Below are 25548 nucleotides of genomic sequence, written 5' to 3' on the forward strand. Positions count from 1 at the left end.
CAGACACCTCCACTCAGCCCTGTAGGGGGCGCTCGCTCGCACCCACGCGCACCTGCTCCCCCAGCTCCCCACCGTCCTTTCTCCTGTTGACCTCGTCCATCCTATCCAGTAACAGCACAGTGTAACAACAGAAACTGTGTGACCTCACAGCCTTGGAGGCTGGAGTCTGAGACCCAGGTGTCAGCAGAGTTGGGTCCTCCTGAGGCCCCTCTTCTTGGCTGGGCTCCCAATGGCTTCCTCTCTTTGTGCCATCATATGGTCCTCTCTCGGGGTGTTAACCTCCTCTTCTGTCTCCCAGACTCCACCGGTCCAGCTGGACCAGAGCCCACCTTACCGACCTCATTTTAACTTAATCACCTCTTTAAAGGCTTTGTCTCCAAATACAGCCTCGTCCTGAGGTGCTGGGGGTTAGGGCTTCAACAGATGAATGGGGGGGACCACAATTTAGCCCATAAGAGTCATCTCCCTTCGAATTCCTGCTGCGATTGCCAACCCCCACCTTGTTCTTGGGAAGCCACTTTCATTTCCCTCTCTGACCACATGGACTCTCAGGAAGAGTCCTTGTGAACCCACTGCCTCCACAATGCAGAGGACAATGCTAGAGCTCAGGACTCCTGCCCCCGCCTCTTCTGCAGAGACCGGCGCCAGAAAAATGACCCTGGACTCCAAGAGGAAACACTTCACACCCCAAAAAGCAACCATGCCCAGCCCACTCTTGCTTATTTAAGCTCTTTCACCCAAAGGCCATTGTTTGGGGGCCGCCTACGGGGCCTCGGGACTGGAAGTCATACAAGAGTCCAAGGGCGAGCCCAGCAGACACGGACTCTGGCCACAACCAGCTAACCAAACAGATAAACATGGGAGTACAAACTGTGGCGAGGGTGATTCGTTCGTCCGCAGATGTTTGTTGAACCCCCCCTGCGTGTCTGGAACCGTCCCGGGTGCTGGAGATAAATGAAGGAAACCCCCAAATCCCTGCCCTGGTGAAGCTACATTCTTGCCTAGAGAGACAATGGAATAAAAAAATAACAAAGAATAAAAGAAAAAGTAGAGTATGATGTATGTCTGTTGATGACAAGTGTTGTGGTGAGTGAGCTTGACTGGGCGCCTTGCTTCTAGAAACAGAGCCCAAGGAGGGAAGGACACGGGCGCCCAGCACCTTGACTAAGTGGTGGAAACCCTAACACCCCCCACCCCCATCCCCCGTGATGGCGTAGGAGGCGGGGCCCTTGGGAGGTGATTAGTCATGAGGGTAGAGCCCCCATCAATGGGATTCATGCCCTTGGAAAAGACATGGCAGACAGCTCCCTCACTCCTTCCCGAGGCAGGGCACAGACCAGAAGCCCGTGACCAGGAAGAGGGCTCTCCTCCCGCCACGCTGGCCCCGATCTCAGACTTCCAGCCTCAGGAACGGTGAGAAATACATTGCTGCTTCTCATAAGGCGCCCATCTGTGGTCTCCCCAGACACCTGGGGAGCTGTCCCACCCCAGGGGAGACTGACGAGACGTGGAAATTAAATGTAATGTGGTTTCCTGGACGGGATCCGGGAAGAGCAGAAGGACAGCAGTGGAAAACCTGTTAAAATACAAATAAACCTGCACCATATGGATGTTCACTTCTTTGTTTCGATAAATATGCTGTGGCGACCTAAGATGTTTATGTCACAGGAACTCCCTGCACTGTTTTTACTACTTTTCCATGTATCTCGAGTTGTTGTGAAATAAAAAGCTGTTTTCTTTAGGAAAAGGTTAAGGAAGTATAAAAGGAATGCAGAGGAGGGGATAGGAATGGGATTGGGTTGTAAAGGCAGAAGCTGAAGGCCAGTGAAGGAAGAACATGGGGTGCCAAGAGAGACAGTTGGGGAGATCTTCTGCAACCAGGGGTCCAGAGGGAGCTCTGAGGTGGTGGCATTGAAGCCGAGATCTGAGGGACAAGCAGGACTGAACTGGGCAAAGATTATGAGCAAGACTCAGATGGGGGAGAGTGTGTCCTGCTCACGGAACTGAAAGAGCCTGCTCCGTGGCTAATCCAACTACAGCCTCCTCGATTGTACTAAGAGCTGAGCATTCACCGTATGCCTGGGGGTGGGGGGAGGGGAGGGAAGAGATGAGAGGTGGGCTGGGACGTGTGGGCCTGAGCCTCTGCTCCCTGGTGTGCTGAGCGAGGTGCTCATGAGCCGACCCACGGTGTGTCCGTTCGTCCCTTGCACCGTGGAAATGGTTGTAATGATGTCCCGTCAACCAGGTTGCTCGAAGGCTGGGAGCAAATCAGGCAAAGGGAAGAAGCTTTGACCTTACAGCAGCGTTTCTCAAACCTGACTTGCGGAGCTTGTTAAAAATTCATATTCCCGGCCCCACCCAAGGAACGAAAACATTTGAGGCTGGGTCTTGAACAAGCCCCCTTCAGATTCAGACGCACACGCAGAGTTTGTGTCTCCAGTGCTTGGGGTGCATGGCCGTGCAGGGCTATCCTCCTGGGCCCCCTCCTCCCTGCAGCTGCCACCCACCCACACTCAGGGCCTGAAGACCCTCATCGTCCAGGGGCTCATGGGCCCGGACGCTCTTTGCTTTCAGCTGTTTTTCCAGCTAATTCTTGCAGGGCAACCACCAGGTAAAAAATACACAAAACCTGGGTGTACCTTGGAGCTATGCCCACTCTGAGAGCTCAGAGAGCCCTTCCTCAGGACTCTGCTCAGAGGTCCCTGCCCGGGGAGCTGTCCTGACTCCCCCAGCCCAGCCCTGGGATCCCAGCTCCCCTCTGCCTCCCTCTAGCACTTCCCACACCATAGTTAGCATCCTTCTACGTGCCTGTGTCTCTCAAAGACCATGAAGTCTGTGAGGGCCCTGAGTCGTCTCCACACCCCAGGGCCTGGCACAGGGCTTGGCCCACAGTGGACTCTCGGATGAATGAATGAGGGCACGGCCAGCTGGCTCCAGAGGATTCTATTCCTCTGCGAGTCCTCAGGTCACTGCCCGAGACTTCTCTATTCCTGGGGTGGGACCCCCACCACACACCTGCAGGTGGGGTTGCTGATAACATACAGGACGCCCAGCTAAATAAGAACTCCAGGTAATAAATCACTTTTTAGTAGAAGGATAGCCCAGGCATTGTGAGGCATTTTTGCTTGCTAATTCTGGCAGCTCTATGTGCAGGGAGCCAGGATGAGCGAGAAGAGCACCCCCGTTAGACAGAAGCCAACAGTCTCACTGCAGAGATGGGGGAAGCGACAGTCACGGGGACCGCAAGGGGAGAGGAGGGGACACATCTGGGCTAGTCAGAGGAAGGTCGGTTCCACCAGAAAGGACCACAGGAGGCCTCCTGCCACATGATGTGCAGCCCAAAGTGTAACAAAGGTGTTGACTCACCCATGATTACATCAAACCGAAGCCTGAGACGGAATGTTCTGGGAGGTTTCCTTGTTTGTAAAGGAAGTTGAAACCCTCCCTTCTCCTGGTCCAAGCTGGGGGCCGTGGGTTCTGCAGGGACAGCTCTGCTCTGGGGAGTGTACTTTGGGCCCCTGCGGCCTGGTGTCCCAGCTGCAGGGGAGGGGTGAGGGTCTAGACCATGTGGGGAGGGGAGGCTGGCAGGGCTCCAAGCGGGACAGGGCACTGAGTGACCCATATCCTTAAAGTGATTCTGTAGCAAACAGGCTGGAGGGGGCCGACCGGGAGGAGTGCACACAGCTCGGGGGTCACATCACCCCAGGTGAGACGTGGGAGGTGATTGATGGGACACCCCCCTGCTGGGGGAGTGAAAAGTGCCCGCGGCCAGGGAGAGGGTCTGAGGCCAGCCGAGACTACTGGAGGGGGCATGGGAGGAAGTGGGGGCGCGCGGGGGCCCCCCCTCAACCACACCCGTGTTTACCAAGAGCTCCGCGGCCTGTGGCCCCCTTCCTGTCCCTCAAGCATAACATCAGAAACCTCTCACTGCTGGGCCGCCAGCCGTGTTTTCCAGACCAAACACGGGGACCCATCCACAGGCTGGCACAGAGCATGGGCAAAGCCTGGAGGCTGGGGTCAGGACACAGCTGCCTTCAGCAGGGCCGCCGGCTCTGAGGTCCATGCGCCACCACGGCGGGGCCGGGACGGGCACCGTGTCTCTCGGAGAGGGCAGGAGCGTGGGCTCCCCGTGACCCGCAACCTGCCCCGTCTCTCGGTGCCTCCGTTTCCCTCAGCTGTAAAAATAGAACACTTGCACCTACCCAGGGTATCGTATGTGAGTATTGACGAGTTCTTAGCAGAAAGTAAAGGACAGAGCAGCTCTGTTACCTCATGGGCATGACCGGGCCTCTGTGGGCAAAGGAAGAATGGGTCCGTTTGCTTGAAAACAGGGGAGGCAGAAAGAACAGCCACTAACTGAGGCTCCCACCATGGGCCACAGGCTTTAGTATGAAGTTGACCTGCTTTCTTATATAATGTTCCGATTTCCCTGTCTGTTCTCTTCCCCTGATCCTAAGAGCTTGGCGGGCAGAGGGGTTCATCTATTGCTGTATAATAAATCACTCCAAAAGTCCACAGCTCGGAACAGCAAACAGTTACTCCCTCCCCGTTTCGAAGGGTCAGGAATCCGGGGGAGGCTGAGCCGGGGGGGGGGGGGGGGGCGGTTTCTGGCTCAGGGTGCCTCCTGAGCTTACAGTGAAGTCACAGGCAGGGGGCTGTTGTCTTAGTAAAAAGTGGCTGCCCAGACTGAACGAGAAGCGGATGGGTCGTGAGGAGGGTGTCCCTGCCCCACTGGACACAGGGGAAGAATCTAGGGCTTGGGAACTCGGGGTACATCAGGGTGTCGGTAGTAAGTCGGGGCCCGGGCTGCTCTGACCCCAAAGTCCCTGTTCACCAGGAATTCTCAGATGCCGCCTAGAACGGGAAATGGGAGCGGATGATGGCAAGCTGCTCCCCCCTTCCACGGATAGACGACCGAGCAGCGCGCAAAGCAGAGGCGGGAAGTCTCCCTGCTGGGCCAAATCCTCCGCGGGCGCCTGGGAATCCGCGGGGGCACAGCCGGGGCAGCGCCGAGGGGACTTGGCAAAGGCGCCGCAGGTCTGCAGCCACACGAAACCGGGTCAGCGTAAACACGGCCAGAGAGAGGCCTGGGTGTCAGACGGCAGCGGGCAGCTCTCGGTACTTTTCCAGCCGAGAGCAGAGTCCACTCCCCGGCCTGGAGGAGAGAAGGCGCGCACGACCGGCCCTGGGGCTTGGGCAGCTATAGTTGTCGGGGTCTCGTTTCTTCCTCCTAAGAATTCTTTAAAGAGCGATGATTGACAAAAGAGGTTCAGAGAGGTGAAGGGACCAGCCTAAAGTCACCCAGCAGGGAAGTGGCGGCAGAGCCGTGACGTGGGAGGAGCCTGGCTGAGCAGGGCCCTTCCCATGACCGCCGCCTCCCCAGCCTCCGGGAAGAAGCTCTCGGGAAGGAGCTGGTGTTTGTCCCTCCCAGCCTCACCTGCTCTGTGGAGGTGGGACACCCTCTTCCTGGGATTCCTGCCATCCACCCCGCCCCCATCCGGCCCCAGAAGTACACCCTTTTCCATATGCAGTAGCAGCCCAAGTGGGGACACGACTCTTTTCCTAAGACTTTCTATAGCCTACCTGTGCCAAGTTGGCCCTCGGGAATCAGAGGTCACAACGGGAAGGCAATGACTATGGAAAACGGTAAACAGATCTCAACGGTCAAGTTTGCAGGACCCAAGTCAATCCAGTCCCAATGGATGCCGTATGTGGCTGGGGACAGTAAGAGTGACCGTCCCACAGACGGAGCACCGTCCCACAGACGGAGCACCCATGTCTGGGGCTGAGCACGTGAGGTCTAACTTTTCTATCTTCCCTTCCAGGCAGGTGCAACCGCCACACCCCTACAGACCCCAGAGGCCGGGGCCACTTCTGGCCTCTGCCTGTCCCTCTCTGCACTGCCAGGCTCCCTGAGCCTTAGCAGGAGGTTCCCAGAGACCTGGGCCCTGACCCCGCCAAAGCCAGGTTGAACCTCCCAGCTCCCTTTGGGCTGCTCGCCTGGGTCCATCTCAAGTCTGAGAAACATGCCCATCTGCAGTCCTAGGTAGGACATGGTGACAGACAGGGACAGAGCTCCTATTCAGCTGAAACCCCACTCCATATAAAGGAGGCAGCCTTCCCTACTCAGATCCACAGATAAGTGACACCTTATAAAAATAGTGACCCCAACACCTGTACAAGAATTATACTCCCAAGGGGTGCCTGGGTGGCTCAGTCAGTTAAGTGGCTGGCTCTTGGTTTTGGCTCAGGTCACAATCTCGAGGTCGTGGGATCAAGCCCCGCACTGGGCTCCGTGCTCAGTGTGGAGTCTGCTTCCGATTCTTTCTCTCCCTCTCCCTCTGCCCCTCTTGCTCTCTTTCTCTCTCTCTAAAATAAATAAAATCTTTAAAAAAGAGAATTATACTCCCATGATTGGCATTTTTCTGTCATAGGTTCAGGGATAGAAATGCTTTTTTTTTTTCTGTTTTTTTGAGCCTGGGAAGGTAGAGAGAGCCTGGATTTGGCATTGGATTGGTTTTGCCCAAGCTCCACCAGCTCTGCCATTTAACAGCTAAGTGTCCTCGGGCAAGTCGTAAACTCTCCTTTCTGGAGGCTGGCACAGACCAAGGCTTGGTGACAATGCTTCAGATGGAAAAGGGACAGAGATCTTTTTCAACAGAAGGAGGTACGGGAGCTATACAAAGAGGCGGTCAGTCCGGGAACGGTGGACACGGATGATCTAGTCAATGTTCTGCCTGCGGATGAGGCGGCATCCTCCCGGCCCCACCCAGAGGGTCACCCAGTGGCCCTGAATGAATGAATGACGATCTCAGGTCTCGGGGAGAAGCAGAGGATTTTTCAGGACTGGGAGACCATGGGAGCAAGAAAGAGAAGGAGAGAGAGAGAGAGAAGATTCCAGTGGGGAAGGGTTCCCCGCAATTGGTGGGATGGAGAAAAAGGAGGAGCAAGAGAAGGGGGTGGAGGCAGAGGAAGAGGACCCAGCAAACAGACCCTAGGAATGGCAGAGCAGCAAGATAGAAGGAGCCTGGGCCCCCGACCAAGTGTAGCGACCACATCAAACCACCCCCACACCTGAACTTATGTGAGTGAAAAGTAAACTGTAGCCTTGTTTTAGCCACTATTTCTTTGGGATTCTGTGTAATTCTTTTAAGATTTTATTCACTTATTTGACACAGAGAGACAGAGAGAAAAAGAAGAAGCAGGGGGAGGACAGAGGGAGAGGGAGAAGCAGGCTCCCCTGCTGAGCAGGGAGCCCGATATGGGGCTCAATCCCAGGACCCTGATCATGACCTGAGCCGAAGGCAGACGCTTAACCAACTGAGCCACCCAGGTGCCTCTGGGATTCTGTGTAATTTTAAAATAGATATTCAATTCTGAAAATATTTGGAAACTAAAAGGGCATTAAGTCACCATTTTAGGGAGGATGGGACCAGAACTCTCCTTAGTCACCTCAGTGGTTCCAGGCCAGCACATACTTGGTAAGTACCCTAGGACACAGCCCTGCACAAATAGTCCTGTCCTCCGGAAGCTTATGCTCCATGTTATGTCACTTACCCTTTATATGGCCCTGTCGGGAAAATGTCGCTATCTGCACTTGTAGAGACGAGGAGGTTAAGCCCGAGGGATTTCCAGTTGCTTGAGGCCACAGAGCTGGTGAGGTTCACGGCATGCCCCAGCCACACCCTTACCGGTAATCCGGTGGTTTCCAAACTGTGCTCTTTGGCACCCTACAGTCTGTCAGAGGTGGTCATGGATGGGGGATCGTGACCATGAGGGATCAAGGGGAAGGTTTTCTCAGGAACCCAAGAAAGGCCTGGGATTCAGGAGAGATCTGAGGAGACCTCAAGTTCACCACGGCTCTTAGCGCGAATCAAGAGTGAAGGGCCCTGGGGTGAAGAGGAGGCCTCCCAGGACAGATGGTGCCGGAGACCAGAGGCCCCTGACAGCTGTGCTCCCCTATGCTCAGGGTCCTAAGACTGACACCCCAAATCCGGGAATGGGGGAGGGATGCCTCAAAAAGCAAATCAACCTACAGGCAAATAAAGAGTGTTGCATTTTTTAAAATATATCCAAGTATGTGTATGAAGATTCGCATCACATACACACACATGTCAAAGAAAGTGACTTGTAAAAGAAATCACAACAAAATGTTAGCTGGGGGATGACATTTGGGGGACGATTTTCCAAGGTCCTTCTGTGTATTTTCTGGGTTTTCATATGTTCCTCAATGAATATTTCATAAACAAAAGGTAAAAATGAAAAGGGAGAGTTGGTTTTTTGTTTTGTTTTGTTTTAAGAAACAAGTTAGGGGTTGTTCCTGTAACTGGATTATTCCACTAGATCTAATAAATTCATGTTACCAGAAATGCTTATTTGGCCATTCCAGTCTAAAAACAGAACCCTGGGCGTCCCTGCCAACATTTCCCAAGCAAGGGGAGGAGTTCTTCACACGGATAAATAGGCATTAGCACCCACGAAAATCCAGCACTCAGGGCAGGCGGTGGCTTTGGAATCCACTGAGGACATCCAGCTCCAGAGGCAGGTAATCCATGATGCTGTCTATCCCGGGAGCAAAGGAACCCATTTTTCTGGGTGGTTCTAGGCCTTGGCCTGGAGCCTATGAGGTGGCAGGGGGCCTGGCAAAGGCGTCCCGGAGCACTGGGGACAGTTCCAGTGCTGGCCCCGAAGACCATGCCCTCTGAAGACACGTCTTCCCTCCAGGTCTGAGTTTTCACACCTGCAAAGGGTGGATGTACGACGAGGGCCTCTTTGGCTGTTTCTGCTTCCCACACTTTGGGATTCTGAGTTTAGACAGCTGTGTACCTCCATACACCGGACCCTCCGGACCCCAACTGCCCCGAGGAGCACGGGGCACCTCCCCTTGTCTGGCACTGGGCACTGCTCTCACGGCGAGGTGCAGACGGAACTGATGAGGGGGGTCCCTCTGGGCAGAGCCCACGGGGTCTCCAAGGGGGATGGTCCCGCAGCTCCTCTCCCCTCCAGGGCCCCTGGCCAAACAGACAGGCAGGCAGAGTCTGTCCAGCAACCAAAAAGACAGGCTGCTCAGAAACAGAGCCAGCCTGCCAACTTGCCCAAAGTTCTTTTTCTCCAGAAATAATTCGGGGCGGGGGGGTTGGGTGGATGTTTAACTCTTCCAAAGAAATGATTGTATTAGCCGGAGAGTAAACAGACAGTTGAGGCAATTCATCTGCTGCGGCTGGTCTGAAGGGGTTTCCACTGGCCTCTTGATGGAAAGCAGCTCAATTGCCCTCCCCTTCCCTGCCTCCCCTCCCCACCTCCCCTCCCCAACTCCCTTCCCCACCTCTGAAGCTGACCTTTTTTCTTCTGAACTCTGGGCCCCGAATAGGCAGGGGCTCAAGGTAAATAACCCTGTTGGCTGCAGTCGCCGGCTTTGAACTCGGCCCCTCTCCGATCTTTCGCAGCTCTGGCATGGCGGGTAGTTTCAGAGAGCGGGTGGCGTATGGGAGGAGAGACGCCTCTGGAACACCCATTATGAGCCCGGCATCTTCATGGTTTCTCTCCCGGGAGCTTATTCAGCGTGTTGTACAGAGATGGGAATGGAAGCTCAGAGAGGGTCAGTCACTTGCTTGTCACCACACAGCAACGGCAAGTAGCCCAAAGGAAATCCCAGTCCAGGTCTCTGCGGCTCTGAAGCCCACACTGCTTTCTCCCTACCGGGAGTCGGGAGCCAGGCCAGCCGGTCTCCTCCCCCTGCTGCCCCGGCCGCCTGCTGTGGTGACTGTGGGCGAGCCCCTCACCGCTCTGTGCCCAGTTTCTCCCCTGGGGAAAATGGCAACAGCCGCAGTACTGATCTCCAGTGTAATGTAATCATGCATGTTGGGTGCCCATGAGTGCGCCTACCCAAGAAAGTCACGAAGCTAACAGAAGCAGAGACTAGAACACAGGCCACGTGGGGGCTGCAGTGGGAGGCAGTCGGGGCACCATCTGGCCCCCCAACACTTAAAGGAGCTTTGTTTTTCAGAGTTGAGGACGGAGGGAATGTCGCCCCTGTTGGCCCTGGGGCTCCTGGTGGCTGGGCTCTGCCCCACTGTCCACTGCGTCCCAGGGGGCGTGCTTGACCCGCAGAATGTCACCCAGGAGGACCTACACAACGAGACGCCTGTGGACAACCTCGGATTAGCCTCCAGCAACACCGACTTCGCCCTCAGCCTCTATAAGCAGTTGGCTTCGAAGACGCCCAATGAGAATGTCATCTTCTCCCCGCTGAGCGTCTCCATCGCCTTGGCCTTCCTATCCCTGGGGGCCCAAGGCAGCACCCTGACGGAGATCCTCGAAGGCCTCAAGTTCAACCTCACAGAGACCCCCGACGCCGAAATCCACCGGGGTTTCCAGCACCTTCTGCGAACGCTTCGCCAGCCCAGCAACGAGCTGCAGCTGAGCGTGGGCAATGCCATGTTCGTCAGCGAGCAGCTGAAGCTGCTGGAGAAGTTCACGGCAGATGCCAGGGCGCTGTACGCCGCGGAGGCCTTCTCCACCAACTTCCAGGACTCTGCTGCCGCCGAGAGGCTCATCAACGACTACGTGAAGAATCGGAGCCGGGGGAAAATTGTGGATTTGGTCAAGGACCTTGACCCGAACACAGCCATGGTCCTGGTGAATTACATCTTCCTTAAAGGTGAGTGCCTGGCTTGCGGTTTGGAAGGAATCAGAGTTTTAGTTCTGAGCCTTGGGGACCATTTTCCGGCCTGGTGTAGCAAACCGTGTTATTGGGGAAACCACCATAGAGCAGGTGCCCTCGGTCTGGGGTGGGGGGAGGGGAGGAGGCACGGCACCGAGGCCCCGCCCTGCCTGTAGGCATTGTCTTCTCTTAGGTTTTTTTTTTAAATTTATTTTATTTTATTATTATCATTTTTTTAAGATTTTATTTATTTATTTTACAGAGGGAGAGACAGTGAGAGAGGGAACACAGCAGGGGGAGTGGGAGAGGGAGAAGCAGGCTTCCCGCGGAGCAGGGAGCCCGATGCAGGGCTCCATCCCAGGACCCTGGGATCATGACCTGAGCCGAAGGCAGACGCTTAATGACTGAGCCACCCAGGCGTCCTTATTTTATTTTTTACATTTTTTTATTATGTTCAGTTAGCTACCATATAGTACATCATTAGCTTTTTTTTTAATTAATTTTTTTATGTAGTGTTCCATGATCCATTGTTTTCGTATAATACCCAGTGCTCCATGCAGTACGTGCCCTCCTTAATACCCATCACCGGGCTAACCTATTCCCCCCACCCCCCTCCCCTCTAAAATCCTCAGTTTGTTTCTCAGAGTCCATAGTCTCTCATGGTTCGTCTCTCCCTCCGATTTCCCCCCCTTCATTAGAGCTCACCATAGCACATACCGTCCCCAATATCTATCACCCAGCCACCCCATCCGTCCCATCCACCACCACTCCAGCAACCCTGAGTTTGTTTCCTGAGATTAAGAATTCCTCATATCAGTGAGATCATATGATACTTGTCTTTCTCTGATTGACTTATTTCGCTCAGCATAATACCCTCTAGTTCCATCCATGTCCTTGCAAATAGCAAGATTTTGGGGGGGGTTTGATGGCTGCATAATATATATATATATATATACCACATCTTCTTTATCCATTCATCTGTTGATGGACATCTTGGCTCTTTCCATAATTTGGCTATTGTGGACATTGCTTTGATGTAGTGTTCAATGATTCATTAGTTGCGTATAACCCCCAGTGCTCCATGCAATACGTGTCCTCCTTAATACCCATCACCCCATTACCACATCCCCCCACACTGTAACCCTCAGTTTGTTTCCCAGAGTCCAGAGTCTCTCATGGTTTTTCTCCCTCTCTGATTTCCCTCCCTTCCCCTATGGTCCTCCAGGCTATTCCTTATGTTCCACATATGAGTGAAACCATATGATAATTGTCTTTCTCTGCTTGACTTACTTAGCATAATGCCCTCCAGTTCTATCCATGTCGATGCAAATGGTGGGTATTCATCCTTTCTGATGGCTGAGTGATATTCCATGTATATATGAACCACATCTTCTTTATCCATTCATCTGTTGAAGGGCATCTCGGCTCCTTCCACATTTGGCTATTGTGGACATTGCTGCTATGAACATTGGGGTGCATATGGCCCTTCTTTTCACTACACCTGTATCTTTGGGTAAATACCCAGTAGTACAATTGCTGGGTCATAGGGTAGCTCTATTTTTAGCTTTTTGAGGAAGCTCCACACTGTTTTCCAGAGTGGCTGCACCAGTTTGCATTCCCACCAGCAATGTAAGAGGGTTCTGCTTTCTCCTCATCCTCACCAATATTTGTTGTTTCCTGCCTTGTTAATTTTTGCCATTCTAACTGGTGCAAGGTGGTAGCTCAATATGGTTTTGATTTGAATTTCCCTGATGGCTAGTGATGATGGACATTTTTTCATGTGTCTGTTAGCCATTTGTATGTCTTCTTTGGAGAAGTGTCTGTTCATGTCTTCAGCCCATTTTTCGACTAGATTATTTGTTTTTTGGGTGTTGAGTTTGAGAAGTTCTTTGTAGATGTTGGATACCAGCCCTTTATCTGTAGTGTCATTTGCAAAAATGGGTTGCCTCTTAGTCTTAGGGTTTTCCAAAGGACGCTTTGCCACTGTAGGAAGTCACCGCAGAGGGGCCCAGCCACCCTTTGAGTGAGAGTGGCACTTTTTACCCTGACTCAAACTTGCCTGGCTCCCAGGGGGAAGGAGTGGTCCCTTCAAATTGTTCCAGGGTGGGCAGGAGCTTCAGCTTCCTCCCTGAAGAGATGCCTGTGGGCAGGCTCAGGAAGTCCTCTGCCTGGGCACAGCCGGGCCATTCTGACCTGGGCTCTGTCCTGGCCAGGGACTCAGGCCCTGGGGGTGGGGGGGTCCCGTCTACACAGGAAGACAGCATCTAAGGAGCCTGGCCATCCCAGGGTTCTTCAACGGTGCCTCCCCATCATCTTGGGGGTGGTACCAGCAGGGTCACCATCTGGGGAAGGGCCTTGGGGGAGGGCAAGATCCAAGACAGAGCGCATTCCCAGGTTCCAGCTGGTCCAGTGCCCGGTCCCATGGGTAGGAACGTGACAAACAGAAACCTCTGCAGCCTGTAAGTCTGAAGAGGCAGAGTGCAAAGAAAGTCGGCCCTGTGGAGCCGCAGTTCTTCCAGGCACAAAAATTAGACAAAAACCCAAAGAGGCATCATGGAGTCAGGGGGTGATTAGGAGCTGGGTGGAGACAGAGAAAGCCTGCACTAGAGGCTCTGGCTGAATCTTGGGGCAAATCCTCCCAGGCCTGTGTTTCCAGCTGTAGATGAAGGCCCAGAACCAGATTTCTTTGTAAAACTAATCCAGGCCCAATGTGCTGGTTGTTCTTTGTGTCTCCTGATTTTCCCCTCCTACCACCCTGCCTGTCCTAGGATTTTCTCCTCCAAATTCTCCTCCCCAGGGACACACTGGCCCGCCCGGCTTTCCCCTCCTCTCCTGCCTCCAATGGAGGGGGGTGTAGTTTATCTGCACATTTCCCAGCAAGCCCCTACTCTCTAGTCTCCCCAGGAGCGCCCCCACCGCCCCCGCCCCACTGAAGGCTCCTGTCCTCCTGGGGATGGAGCCCTATGTCCCCCTCTCCTTGGTCGACCTCTATCCCACCCTCAGGTGACTTGACGAGGCTGTGGGCATGTGTGTACCTTGTAATGCCAATGAATAACTGTGACTTACTAGCATTGTTCCTTTTAGGGGGTGAGGGATTCCCCATTCCTCCCCCTGCTGCCGCCTCCCACAGCACTCCCGGTCCCCTCTCCCGTCTCTCCCTGACCCCCACCTCTCTCTTGCACCCACTACTCCAAACTCCTGTCGGTCTCTCGCTTACACCAACCCGGCCTGCCGGGCTCGCCCGCATCCCCGGCAGCCTAGCCACTTGGCAGCGTGCTCCTGCAGACCAAGGCGGGGCCGGTGGCGCCGAGTGTCTCCATCAGCCAGGGAACCGGGCGGAGAAGGGGTAGAGGCAGGACGGCCCTTGTGTTCACAGAGTTCTCTGACCTTCAGCCAAATGGAAGACGCCCTTTGACCCCCGAGATACTTTCAAGTCCAAGTTCTACGTGAGCAAAAGGAGGTCGGTGAAGGTGGCCATGATGAGCCTGGAGGACGTGCGGGCGCCTTACTTCCGAGACGAGGCACTGGCCTGCACGCTGGTGGAGCTCCAGGACAAGAGTGTCGGCAGCGCGCTCTTCATCCTCCCCGACGAGGGCAGGACGGAGGCCGTGGAGGCTGCGCTGCTCCCGGAGACGCTGAGGAGGTGGACAGACTCACTGCGGATGAGGTGACCACCCCGGGACGCAGCTCGCCCTCCTTCCTCCCTCCTCAGCCCCGCCCGCTCCCCTCTCCCCGCCCCCGGACTCCCCGCACCCCCAGCGCCCAGGGCCTCCCTGATGTCCGGGGCCGAGGCTGCAGTGCTGGGCAAGCCATCCCAGCGCAGGTGGAGCTCGGGGTTTCCCTGCCCTTGGCTGCCCGCGTAGCTTTGGGCCCGAAAGTGTTTGCTCTATGAGACACGATGACCTTGAACGGGACAGGGGTGGAAGCTGTGTCTGACGCGAACATGCTCAGGTTCTGGGGACTCCTCAACACAACCCAGCCCTCACGCCTGTCCTCTCCTTGTCCCGACCTCTAGACGGCAGAGGGCACAGATGGGACTGCGATCAGCGGAAGGCCAAAGCAAGACGGGCTCCGAGCACCCGCTTTGCGCTGGCTGTTTCATTCATTCAGTTATCCATTCATCCATTGGGCATGGGTCACGTAGATTGATGGAGCATCTAGTAGGTGCCAGGCACTGATTTAGACCCGCAGGGCATGTCCGCAAATAAAACATAAATCCCCTGCCCTCGGGGAGCTTACTTTGTCATTGGAAAATGAGAAAATAGATAAATATAACAAATAGGTCAATTATTTAGTATGTTGGATGTTAAGAAATGAGGGTGTGGGGGTGGATGATAGAGCGGGGTAAAATGATTAGGAAAACTGGACCAACGAGGAGGTAGTTAGTGGTTTTAAATAGGATCGCCATTAGGTGATATTTGAGCGTTGACAGGATAGAGGTGAGGGGCCGAGCCCTGTGGATAGGTTAGGGAAAAGCATTCTTGGCAGAAGGAACAGCCAGTTCAAAGCCTCTGTGCAAAGCCCAGTGTGTTTGATGATTAGTGAGGCGACAGAGGCTAGAGCAGCGTGAGTCAGGAGAAGTCAGGGGGCCCCGCGGGATGGCTCAGGTTGAGCAGGGCCATGCAAACCCCTGGAAAACCTTGCCTCTTCCTCCTCTAAGTGAAATGGGGAATCATCTCGAGGTCTTGGGCCAAAGAGTGGATGATCTGAATATTGTTTTAAAAAGATCACCCAGGAGGCTGAGTGGAGAACAGACCACGGAGGACAAGCATGGAGGCAGGACGACCAGCTAGGAGCCCAGGGCAGCGATCCAGGCGAGATGTGTGAGAGGTGGTCAAGTGTCAGATAAACCTGAGGGTAGAGACAGGCTAGAATATGGAATTCAGAAGACTAATGTCAAGGGGGACAAGCAAGGCAGAGTGAGTTATGGGCCTGGTTCTTGAGGGTGGGGACATGGGGAGACAGTTCTAGCTATCAACTGGCCGGGGCTTGATGATTCGTTGTGAATGGATAGAATATTCATCACACATCTCTGATTTACAAAGCACTGAGGAAATCTGCCATAACACATTCCTAGCCCATGGTGGGTGCTCAATAAATATTTGTTGAGTGAATGGATGGATGGGTGAATGAATGAATATGGAGAGAAACAGACATCTTCCCTGCCGGTGGGACTCAAGGTTTATTGGGAGACACAGCCTCCTCGTAGCTGGCAAGTGTGAAACCAGGCAGACCGTGACAAAAGTCTTAGGGATATAAACAGAGAGAGAGGGAGGCTTGCGGGTGGGAGGTATCCACTCTTGCTCCAAGAACTCACCAGCAGCTCTGCTCAGAAGCAGAAGCCCCTGCTCTCAAGGAGCTCACCAGACGGCCAAGATGGGGACCTTCCATTGCTGGTTTCAGGATTCCCCAGGCCCTTCGAATGCAGTCCCTTCAGCCCCTGCCCCATCCCCAACACTAAGCCTTCCCTCCACTCTGTGGAGCATCCCCTCTTTCTTCTTGCCTTTCTGCAAATTCATCTCCTGCCTCCTGCTCTCCTCTTCGCCCAGCCAACTCCTTCCCCTCCTTCAGGACTCAGGCTTGATGCCGCCTCCTACAGGAAGCCTTCCTGGTGCCTGTGGAGCATGCTGTGGAATTCCCTGTTGGAGAGCGGGTGTTTCCTGCTGCAGGGGAGGAGCGGGGCAGGCACCAGCACACGTGGGCGCTTGCCGATGTGAATTGATAATTAATGAATTAAGAAGAGTCAGCACAAGGGGTCTGCCTTGAAGCAGCTGCGGCAGACGCCACCGCGGACCCGAAGGGCCCCACTGCTCTCAGCCCCGCTCCTGCCCCTTGACAAGGGGTCAAGAAACTGAGGAAATGAGTCCTTCTTTCCAGCAAGAAAGGGGTGGTTAGAAAGGAAACCAGGGAAGACCATGCCGGGAGTGGGGAGAAGGTGAGCCTTGAGTCAAGCAGTTGTTCAAATTCATGTTTCTCCTTTCCTAGGAGCATAGACAACCTCTACCTGCCAAAGTTCTCCATCTCCAGCAGCTATAATCTGGAAGACGTACTTCCCCAGCTGGGCATGAGGGAAGTCTTCACCAACCAGGCCGACCTGTCAGGAGTCACAGGGGAGAAGAACCTGGCAGTTTCCCAGGTGAGTGTTTAAATTTTAGATCGTTCATCCTCCGTATCTGAGCTTGAATGGTTAAGAGGCCAGGCAGACATTTGGGTAACCTTGAATTTGCAGGAGTAAGGCATCTCTCATTACCCTGTCCCCCTCGGGGTTCTGCCCCAAGCCCAGGAGAGCTGGGTGGCAAGCACTTTGGAAGCTGGTCCCCACCTCCCCTGCAATATACTGTGACACAGAAGCCACTCGTGGGGAAGAGCCTGGGGTGGAATCGGGGATGGGCCCCATCCCATCCACACTCCACCTTTTACCACCTACAGCAGCAAATACTGAAAGTGCCGGACCCCTCAGTTTTCCTGTAAAATGGGGGTGATAGGTCTTGGTCAGTGTGCAGTGCCCGGAGGTGTAGGGGAGGGGCACCGGGTCGTAACAACCATGGGGCAGGTGTGATGGGTGTGAAAGAAGGATAGAGGGCCCCTTGCACTGCGCCCCTGGAAACAAGGTCCTCCGAACGAAGCAGGGTGTCTGAGCAGCCCTCTGCCCCCCTCTGCGCCCCACCTTCCAAAGGGCATGGTCATGGAGGGAGGGGCAGAGGGGCCTATGGGGTGGGTCCAGGGATGTGAAGCCACATCTATGCACAGTCGCCAAGGATCCCGAGGACGTTGCAGATGGGGCAGGAGCGGGGCTGAGAGCAGTGGGGCCCTTCGGGTCCGCGGCGGCGTCTACAGCAGCTGCTTCAAGGCAGAGAGGCTGCCAGAAACTCGCTTGCAAGACAGATGCCCTGTGTGGTCCCTGCCCCCCGCCATTAGCGAGTGTTTGGGGGGCAGCACAGTGTCTGGACTCAGAGAGGCATCCAGATCAGGGTGCCCCTCCCCTTTATCTCCATGATCCTGGGGAGACCTCTCGCAGCCTTGAAGCCTCAGTCTGTGTATCTGTGCATCGGAGCCATGCAGGACCGCTGACAGCGTCGTCAGGAGGAACAAACCCACCAATCAGTGACAGCCCGGGGTCCAGGCTGCGTGAATGGCAGTCCCCTTGGGGCTCTCAGGTGGGCCGCTCACCCCTCGCCCACCGGGATCCGGTGGGTAACGCTCTCGTGTCCCCACAGGTGGTCCACAAGACCTTGCTCGATGTGGCCGAGGACGGCACGGAAGCCGCGGCCGCCACGGGAAGTAAAATTATTTTGTTGTCCGGAAAAATTGGCCCACTGATCACTGTGCGTTTCAACAGACCCTTTCTTCTGTCCATACGCCACAAAGATACCAAGAACATCCTCTTCTGGGGCAAAGTCACCAACCCCCATCAAGCCTAGGGCTCCCCCCCACCCCCAAGGGGCCAGGTGCCAGGTCTCTGGAGGCAGCCCGCCTCTGTGCACCGAAGAGCCGCAGGCCAGGCCCGGCCTGGCTCGTCCTTTAGAAGGTGGCAGTGACTCTGACGGGTGGCTTCCACGTGCATGGGGAGCCTGGGGACTTTTGGACCGGAGGCTCTGTAACCTCCAGACAGCAATAAACTCTCTTTCTCAGACTGGACACTTTCTTTGTGCCTTTCCACTCCGATCGCCTGACTCCACGCCCCTGTAGCTCCCACTGGGCTCAGTCTCACCCAGGCTCGGGGCGCCTCTGCCTTCAGCTGCAGCCCTTGTGGCCAGGCCCTCCTGGACCTCAGGCCCGGGAGGAGAGGGGAGCCTGCTGCCTGATTCCTTCTTCTGTGGGCTCCCATGTCCCCAGTTCCAATCTCACCCCTTCCCTCCCCTGGGCCCAGGATGTGTCCACGTGCTGACCCCCAACCCTGACCCCATCTGGCACAGCCCCTGGACCCCTCGTTCCTGGGCCTTCTCTCTTCCAGGATCCCTCCTTTTGCCCCCCAACACCCCCAATCTGGGGAGGGTAGCTACTTCGTAGGTTCCTGGCCAGAGCTTGTCACCCACCTCACCAGTTCTGAGTGCTCCCCAACAGATGAACCCCTCAGGAGCCAGAATGGAGGGTGGGAGAAAATGAGCAACACATGGACAACTGCAGTTAAAACCATCCACCCAGTCATTCCTCTGCTCTCCGCTAGTGTTATCAGGAACTGGGTGATGGGGGGGAGGCGGGGTGGGCTGGGGAGACGAGGAACAGCAGAATGGCCAGGCATTCTAGCCCGAGCCAGGGAATTGGGCAGGTGTGCAGAGAAAAGAGCACTAATTGGAGAGATGTCAACAGTCCTTGGCAGGACTTGGTGGTTGATTGTGCAGAGGACAGGAAGAAGTCAAGGATGACACCCGGGTTGCTGAGCTGGCTCCGGAAACTGGAACTGATACACTGTTCTGTTCTGTGAGTTCAGGATTACAAAAAGAACGCTTTTCTGCAGGAAGATGAAGAGCTTTTATGTGCCCACGTGAGGTCAGAGATGTCGGTGGTGATCTGTAGCTCAGTAAGAAAATTGGGGGCAGAGAGATGGATGTCATGGTCATCATGTGTTGGCGGTTAAGCGAGACCATGAGAGGAGACAGGTATCTTTGTGTGTGTGGTGCCAAGAGCGTAGGGGCACCCTTACCCAAACACCAACACATAAGGGGACAAGCAGACCACAGGGAGACTGGAACAGAGCAGACACAGGAGGAAAAGTGTGGCCTCATGAGGGCCCCAGGAAGATGTTGCAGCAGCAATGGATGGTTGGCATGGAATGGGGCTGAGCCCTTCTGGAGCAGAAGGACGAAGAGCGTCCTCTGGAAGAGTCCGTTGCTAATCCATTGGTGACCTTGGCAGGAAGGATCCCAGGGGAGGGTGAGAGCAGGAACCGGGAGTGGGGGGTGGGCTGGGCAGAAGAGCAGTCAGCTAAGGGAGTCTACGATGTCGACACCACTCCGTAGCTGTTTAACATCGAAAGGCAGGAAAGAGGGGAGCTTGAGAGTCATTTAGAATAAAGGGAGGATTTTCTTTCCATTTTTTTTTATAATGAGAGTCTTGAGCATGTTTACATAGGAAAAGTCAGCAAGAGAAATTGAAGATAGAAAATAAAAGAATTTAATCCTCAGCAGGGAGTCTGCTTAAGATTTCTCTCCCTCAGTCCTTCCCCCTGCTCATGTACTCTCTCTCTCTCAAATAAATAAATCTTAAAAAGAAAAAGTAACTCTACATGGACTCATGGGTTCCAAAGTTAAAACCACTCGCTACTGGCCTCATTTGTAAATTCCAACCATGCTTTCTATCACCCTAAAGCCGCTGTGAACTAATCACAGCTCACGAAACCCCAGAAGTACTTCCCCTAACTTCCCCCATTGAGGCACGACTGAGATGCTGTCCAGGTGGTGCTGCCCCTTGCTCAGCGAGTTTATGAAACCCAGATTTGTGTGATCCACAGAGTTCCCTGGTGATCTCTGTGGGGGACTGCAACCTTAAGAAAACTCAGGATTCCCCCCAAAAAATAAAAAAAAATGAAAAGAAAACTCAGGATTCCCAGCGGAGAGGGGAGGTGCCCAGCTAAGGTGCAGAGAGCACAAGAGTCTGGATCTCAGGGCTCTAAGCCGTGCTGAAGTCCGAAGTGCTTTGCACCGTTTGAAACTGCTCTGCCCCCTCCACAGCTAGGAGATGGTGGGAGGAATTAAAGTGCAAGGTGACAGCAGGCTGAGCAGGGGATGGAGGCGTGAAGATAGAGAAAAAGGGACATTTTGAGACATACTTAGGAAATGTCATTGATTGGCCCGAGTGGAAAGAGGTGACACTCAGGCTGCCATATGGGAGCTTGGGAAACCGGAAGACATCCTTTGGTAAGATGGGTAACATCGAGCGATGCTTCATGAGGAAGGTGATAGAGACCAGAGATGCCTGACCATCACCCACGAAGGAAGGCGCAGTGAGCAGCGGCTGATGTAGTACAGAGCGGGGAGAATGGGGATGGGGTCTCGGCTGGGGGTGCCTGACTCTGTCTGAACCGAGATGGAAGTGATGGTTATGCAGCATCGTGCATGTACACATTGCTGAATTGTCTGCTTTGGGATGGTTGATTTCATGTAATGCGAATTTCACCTCGCTAGACAGAGAGGGAGGCTTGCAGACACATGAACTCAATGCCACGTGAGATCCCAGTTCAAACAAACCAACTGTGAAAAGAAATATTGAGGAACAAGGGAAAGAAACAATGACTTGATATTAAGGAATTATTTTTTTTTAAGATTTTATTTATTTGATAGAGAGAAACAGCGAGAGAGGGAACACAAGCAGGGGGAGTGGGAGAGGGAGAAGCAGGCTTCCCGCGGAGCAGGGAGCCCAACGAGGGGCTCGATCCCAGGACCCTGAGATCACGACCTGAGCCGAAGGCAGACGCCTAACGACTGAGCCACCCAGGCGCCCCAGGAATTATGTTTTTTTAAAGGTCTGATACACTGCTGTGGCTATAATTTTTTTTTAATTCTTACAGGTAAAAGGAAATGATGGGTAGGATTTGCTCAAAACAACCCGAGGGAGAAAAGGGACTGGAAGGAATGGAAAAAACGGTACTGGCCTCACATTAATAATAATTGAAGCTGGTGGAGGTAGGTGAGGTTCATTATGCCATTCTCTCTGTTTTCTGTATTTATTTGAATTCTTCCATAACAAAGATTTGAAACAAAAAAAATCCTTGAGGGCAGGATCAAGTCTTATTCTCCAGTATTCAGTGCATCCTCAGCATGCAGTGGGTACTCCATAGTGAATGGATGGATGGATGGATGAATACAATGAATCTCATGCCCATGGAAACCCTGTCTCTGCACTCAGTACGCAGGCCACCTTTGTACCATCCCTGCCACCAAGCCAGCTCAGGAAGGACAAGGCATTTGAATTGCAAAAGTTTTGCAAATAACGCTTTCTGCTGAGTACACATTAACTTTTCTGTTGATGCTGCACGAAAGCGGAAAGTTCTATTGGCTTTCCTGAAGAACTGGGCATTACAATTTAAAGAACACTATCGCTGAAGTGCCTAAGGAATCACAGCATTTTAAAGTTTTGTAGTGCAAGCTCCCTGCAAGCGAGAACTATGACTCAGGCATCTGCGTTCCCGGGCACAGTGCCTGGCAGGAAGCAGGTGTCCTCCGGTGGAGGAATGAAGCCCGGAGAGGGTGGAGTATGGTTCCAATTAGGTCAGCCCTTTACCAGTTTTAGAGACTGTGCCCCTGCATCACTCGATTTGTTCTTCATGACCTCATCTTGAGCGGTGAGGAGCGTGAAGGAGGCAACCGACACTCAGGAGAGTGTGCGGTGGTGGAATCGAGCCTCCCTCCCAGGACACCAGCCCCAAGCACAAAGCATCGCACCTGCTCCATTACTCCTTCTTCTCTGTGCATGAATTTCCACACAACCTGAACTTAGGGGTGGGTTGTTTTCCTTATTACTGGTTGTGCTGAGAGTGGACATGGGGCCAAGGGCAGCGTCGGTGGACTCTGTGTTAATCCCAGAGGCCCAACCTGTCACCGTCCTCCCGCAGGGACAGACTTCTGTGTCCAGGGCCATGCAGACCTGCTGAATCTCCCCAGCGCCTTGGAAAGCACTCGATTCTAGGTGAGTGTGGGGCTGCGGGTGGGGCTGGAGTCCTGCCACCGCCCCCCACCCCCCACACCCCCAGCCAGCTTGGTGAACCTGCCACAGGTGGTCTCATCACGACACACGCACTCATGCGCCCTCATGCTCCAAGAGCTGCACAGGTAGGCAGCTGTCTGGAGTGGTGTTGGCTCGCCCTGCCTCCACGACCTCGAACACACTCTTCCCTCTGCTGAAACTCCTTTCCTCACTCTTTCCCGATCCATGTTCCAGTCTCAGCTCAGGAACCGCCTCCTCCGGGAAGCCCTCCAGGAATGCCCCGCCTTCTATGCCTCCTGTAGGCTCCCCATTCACCCTGCGTAGGCCACCTCTGACGGAGCTGTAATCAGCTCTCTGCATTTCCATCTTAGGCAATCATTGGCAAGCCTCTTCCAGGTAGTCCCTCGTGTCCTGGCTGCCAAATACTTGTTGAATGAGGGAGTGAACAAACAAGCTTCTCTCTGGGTCTCATTTTTCCTGTCTGCACAATGCTCAGATTGGATCATGTGTCCTGGCAGCTCGAAAGCTCTTTGGTTTGGAGGACTTGGCCGTGACACACATAGTGCTCTTGTGAATTCTGTGAGTCTTTTCCCAGCGGACCTGAGCCCCCTAGGGAGGAGCAGCTGTGTCTCATCCATCTTGCATCCCCAGCTTGTAGCTCAAGTCCTGACACAGACTTCTGGTCCACGTTTGTGCAGTCAATGAATGCATGAACACAGGAATGAATGTTCAGTATAAGAAGGGAATGAAAGTTTTACAAACTTTTCAGCAAAACCAGGATAGTCATCAAAGCAGATTACCAGGCAAATAGACAAATGGAGACGTGTCTGTTCTCTGCTGATAAATGATAAGGAATAAACCTCCACAGATGAAACTTTCTCCGGGGCTGTTTCAGTTGCTTCTTCCTTTTTCAGAGAGAACTCAAGTTTAAAAAAGTTCAGGATTGCCCGAGGACGTGGGAAATCAGAGGCAGGACAGAGTGGTGTGATGATGATCAATTCTATCATAATTAACCCAAACCCAGGGGGCCCAAGTGCAATTGTGGCAGGGTGAGCTTGGGATGGTCTGATGTTGGGGGTGGAGCCCCAAAGGATGGTGCTTGGGCTGGGGGGGGAGAAGTGCTGAAACCCTGGAATGGAATTTTTTTTTTATTAGAGAGAGAGAGCGGTGGGGGAGGGGCACAGAGAAAGGGAGAGAGAAGCCCAAGCAGTCTCCGTGCTCAGCGTGGAGCTCAATGAGGGGCTCGATCCCAGGACCCCAAGATCATGACCTGAGCTGAAATCAAGAGTAGGATGCTTAACCGACTGAACCACCCAGGCATCCCTAGAATGGAATTTCTGACAGTAGCCCATGAGCTATTTGCTCTTTCAACAAATACTGAGTATCCACTCTGTGCTGAGTTCTAGGAACTGAGCAGTGAATGACACAGACAGAATACCTGCCCTCATAGAGCTTACCTTTTAGTAGGGAAGCTAGACAAATGTTTCATATCATTCCAGATGAGCATGAGAAAAATAAAGCAGGGCATAGGGTGGTGAGGGCAGAGGTAGGGCGTTCCTAAGAAGGTGACCTTTGAGCAGAGAACTGAGTGAAGTGAGGGAGTGTGCAGAAGTAAGGGCTGCTGAAAGGCTGTTCACTGTTCCAGGCAGCCAATAGCAAGTGCAAAGGTCCTGAGGCAGGAATGAGCTCTTAGGTTCTAGAGGAGCAAGAAGGCCAGAGCGGTGAGAGCAGAGGGAGGGAGGAAAAGGATGGTCAGAGGTGAGGTCAGAAGATTGACAAGGGCCTAAGAGGTGGTGAGAAGTGTAGTAATTTCTCCTCAGTGTGATGGCAACCATTGGCGATCTTGAACTAGAAGGGAATGAAACTGATTAACCTTTTTTAAAAAGATTTATTTTATTTATTTATTTGAGAGAGAGAGAGAGAGAGAGCAAGCAGGGGGAGGGGCAGAGGAAGAGAATCTCAAGCAGACTCCCTGCTGAGTGCAGAGCCCGACACAGGGCTCGATCTCACAACCCTGAGATCCTGACCTGAGCCAAAATCAAGAGTCGGATGCTTAACCTACTGAGCCACCCTTTTAAAAGGATCACAGCAGCTCCCTCAGAGAAGTAAGAGTCAGCTTACACCCTTACTAAAAGAGATTCTAGTCTTCACCGAGATCTCAGTCGGAATCACTAGAAGAGAGCCCTCAAGTCTGCTGGGGTCATAGTACCTGCTGCTTTCTGGGGGCCCGTCCTGTGCCAGGTGCTGGGCTGGGTCAGTATGGTGCAAAATCACTTCGAATTCCTATAACCCTGTGATGAGGGGATTCTTAGCGCCACCCCAGAGAGGGCAAGCAGAGGCCCCAAGAGGTGAAGTGACTTGACCAAGGTTGCTGGGTTCAATTCCTGACTCCACCACCTACAAGCCTCTTGACTTCGGCAACTTACTTAACCTTTCCAAGTTTCCTCTGCCAAATGTGAGTGCAAAACCAGTGCCTCCCCCAGAGGGGCTCCATCATCCCTCAGCCATCCTCCTCACAGCTTCTGGGAAGCCTCCCCTGCTGACTTAGATCTAGGAGGCCCTCCATAAGTGTCTTCCCACTGAATCCTTGATGTCTCTGCTTGAATACCCCCAGTGATGGGGAACTCATCAGCTGTCCCACTTTAATACTACTTGTTGAGCTTTTTTCAAAGGATCTTTCCAGTTTCAGTGTGCATAAGAACCTCCTGGCAAGTTTGTTTAAATGCAGGTATTTGATTCTGATTTAAGTCAGGGACCTAAGAGCCTGCGTTTGAAGAAGCTCGTCTCTTTCCCCACACAGGTGATTGTGCATCAGGAGGGCCGTGATCTCCACTTTGAGTAGCCCTGTAAGCAACCACTGAATTAAGGAGCACCATTCTCTTCCTCTGGCAGGTCCCAGGAGGCAGGGATTTGAACAGGAAGGATCCCAAGACAGGGACGTCCCTTATTTTCTCCAAAAGAGCCAATAAGGTCAGATGCCTCATTCCTCCATCACGCTCCTTCATTCAGCAGATGAATTCAGAGCTCCTCACACTGGTACAGTGTTTTGTGGGTCTTGAGTGGTCTTCCCACTCATGATCTCATTCTATTTTCTCATCCGAAGGAGGCAGACAAGGCTAAGATGAACATTCCCATTTTACAGATAAGACAGATTTTTTTAAGAAGAAAAGTTATTTTCCTGATCCAATAAGGCATTACTCAAACACACATCTCATCCCTCCTCCCCAAGGGGAGCCACCAGA

General features: G+C 53.6%; 1 protein-coding gene across 2 annotated transcripts; it reads left to right on the top strand.

Annotated features, from left to right (window-relative positions):
• The first annotated feature begins 8443 nt into the window (after positions 1–8443).
• SERPINA3 (serpin family A member 3) lies at positions 8444–18294 on the top strand. 2 transcript variants are annotated; one of them, XM_032404651.1, is made up of 5 exons: positions 8444–8545; positions 10007–10660; positions 14057–14330; positions 16649–16799; positions 17881–18294. In XM_032404651.1, exons 2-5 carry the CDS (start codon positions 10024–10026, stop codon positions 18082–18084), a joined length of 1266 nt encoding a protein of 421 aa, XP_032260542.1. In that variant the 5' UTR covers positions 8444–8545; positions 10007–10023; the 3' UTR covers positions 18085–18294. The 2 variants fall into 2 exon arrangements, with proteins under 2 accessions (XP_032260542.1, XP_032260543.1); XM_032404652.1 differs by having other exon boundaries at positions 8484–8541.
• Positions 18295–25548: the final 7254 nt, after the last annotated feature.

Source organism: Phoca vitulina, unplaced genomic scaffold (assembly GCF_004348235.1).
Source record: "Phoca vitulina isolate PV1807 unplaced genomic scaffold, GSC_HSeal_1.0 scaffold7, whole genome shotgun sequence".
Taxonomy (NCBI): Eukaryota; Metazoa; Chordata; class Mammalia; order Carnivora; family Phocidae; genus Phoca; species Phoca vitulina.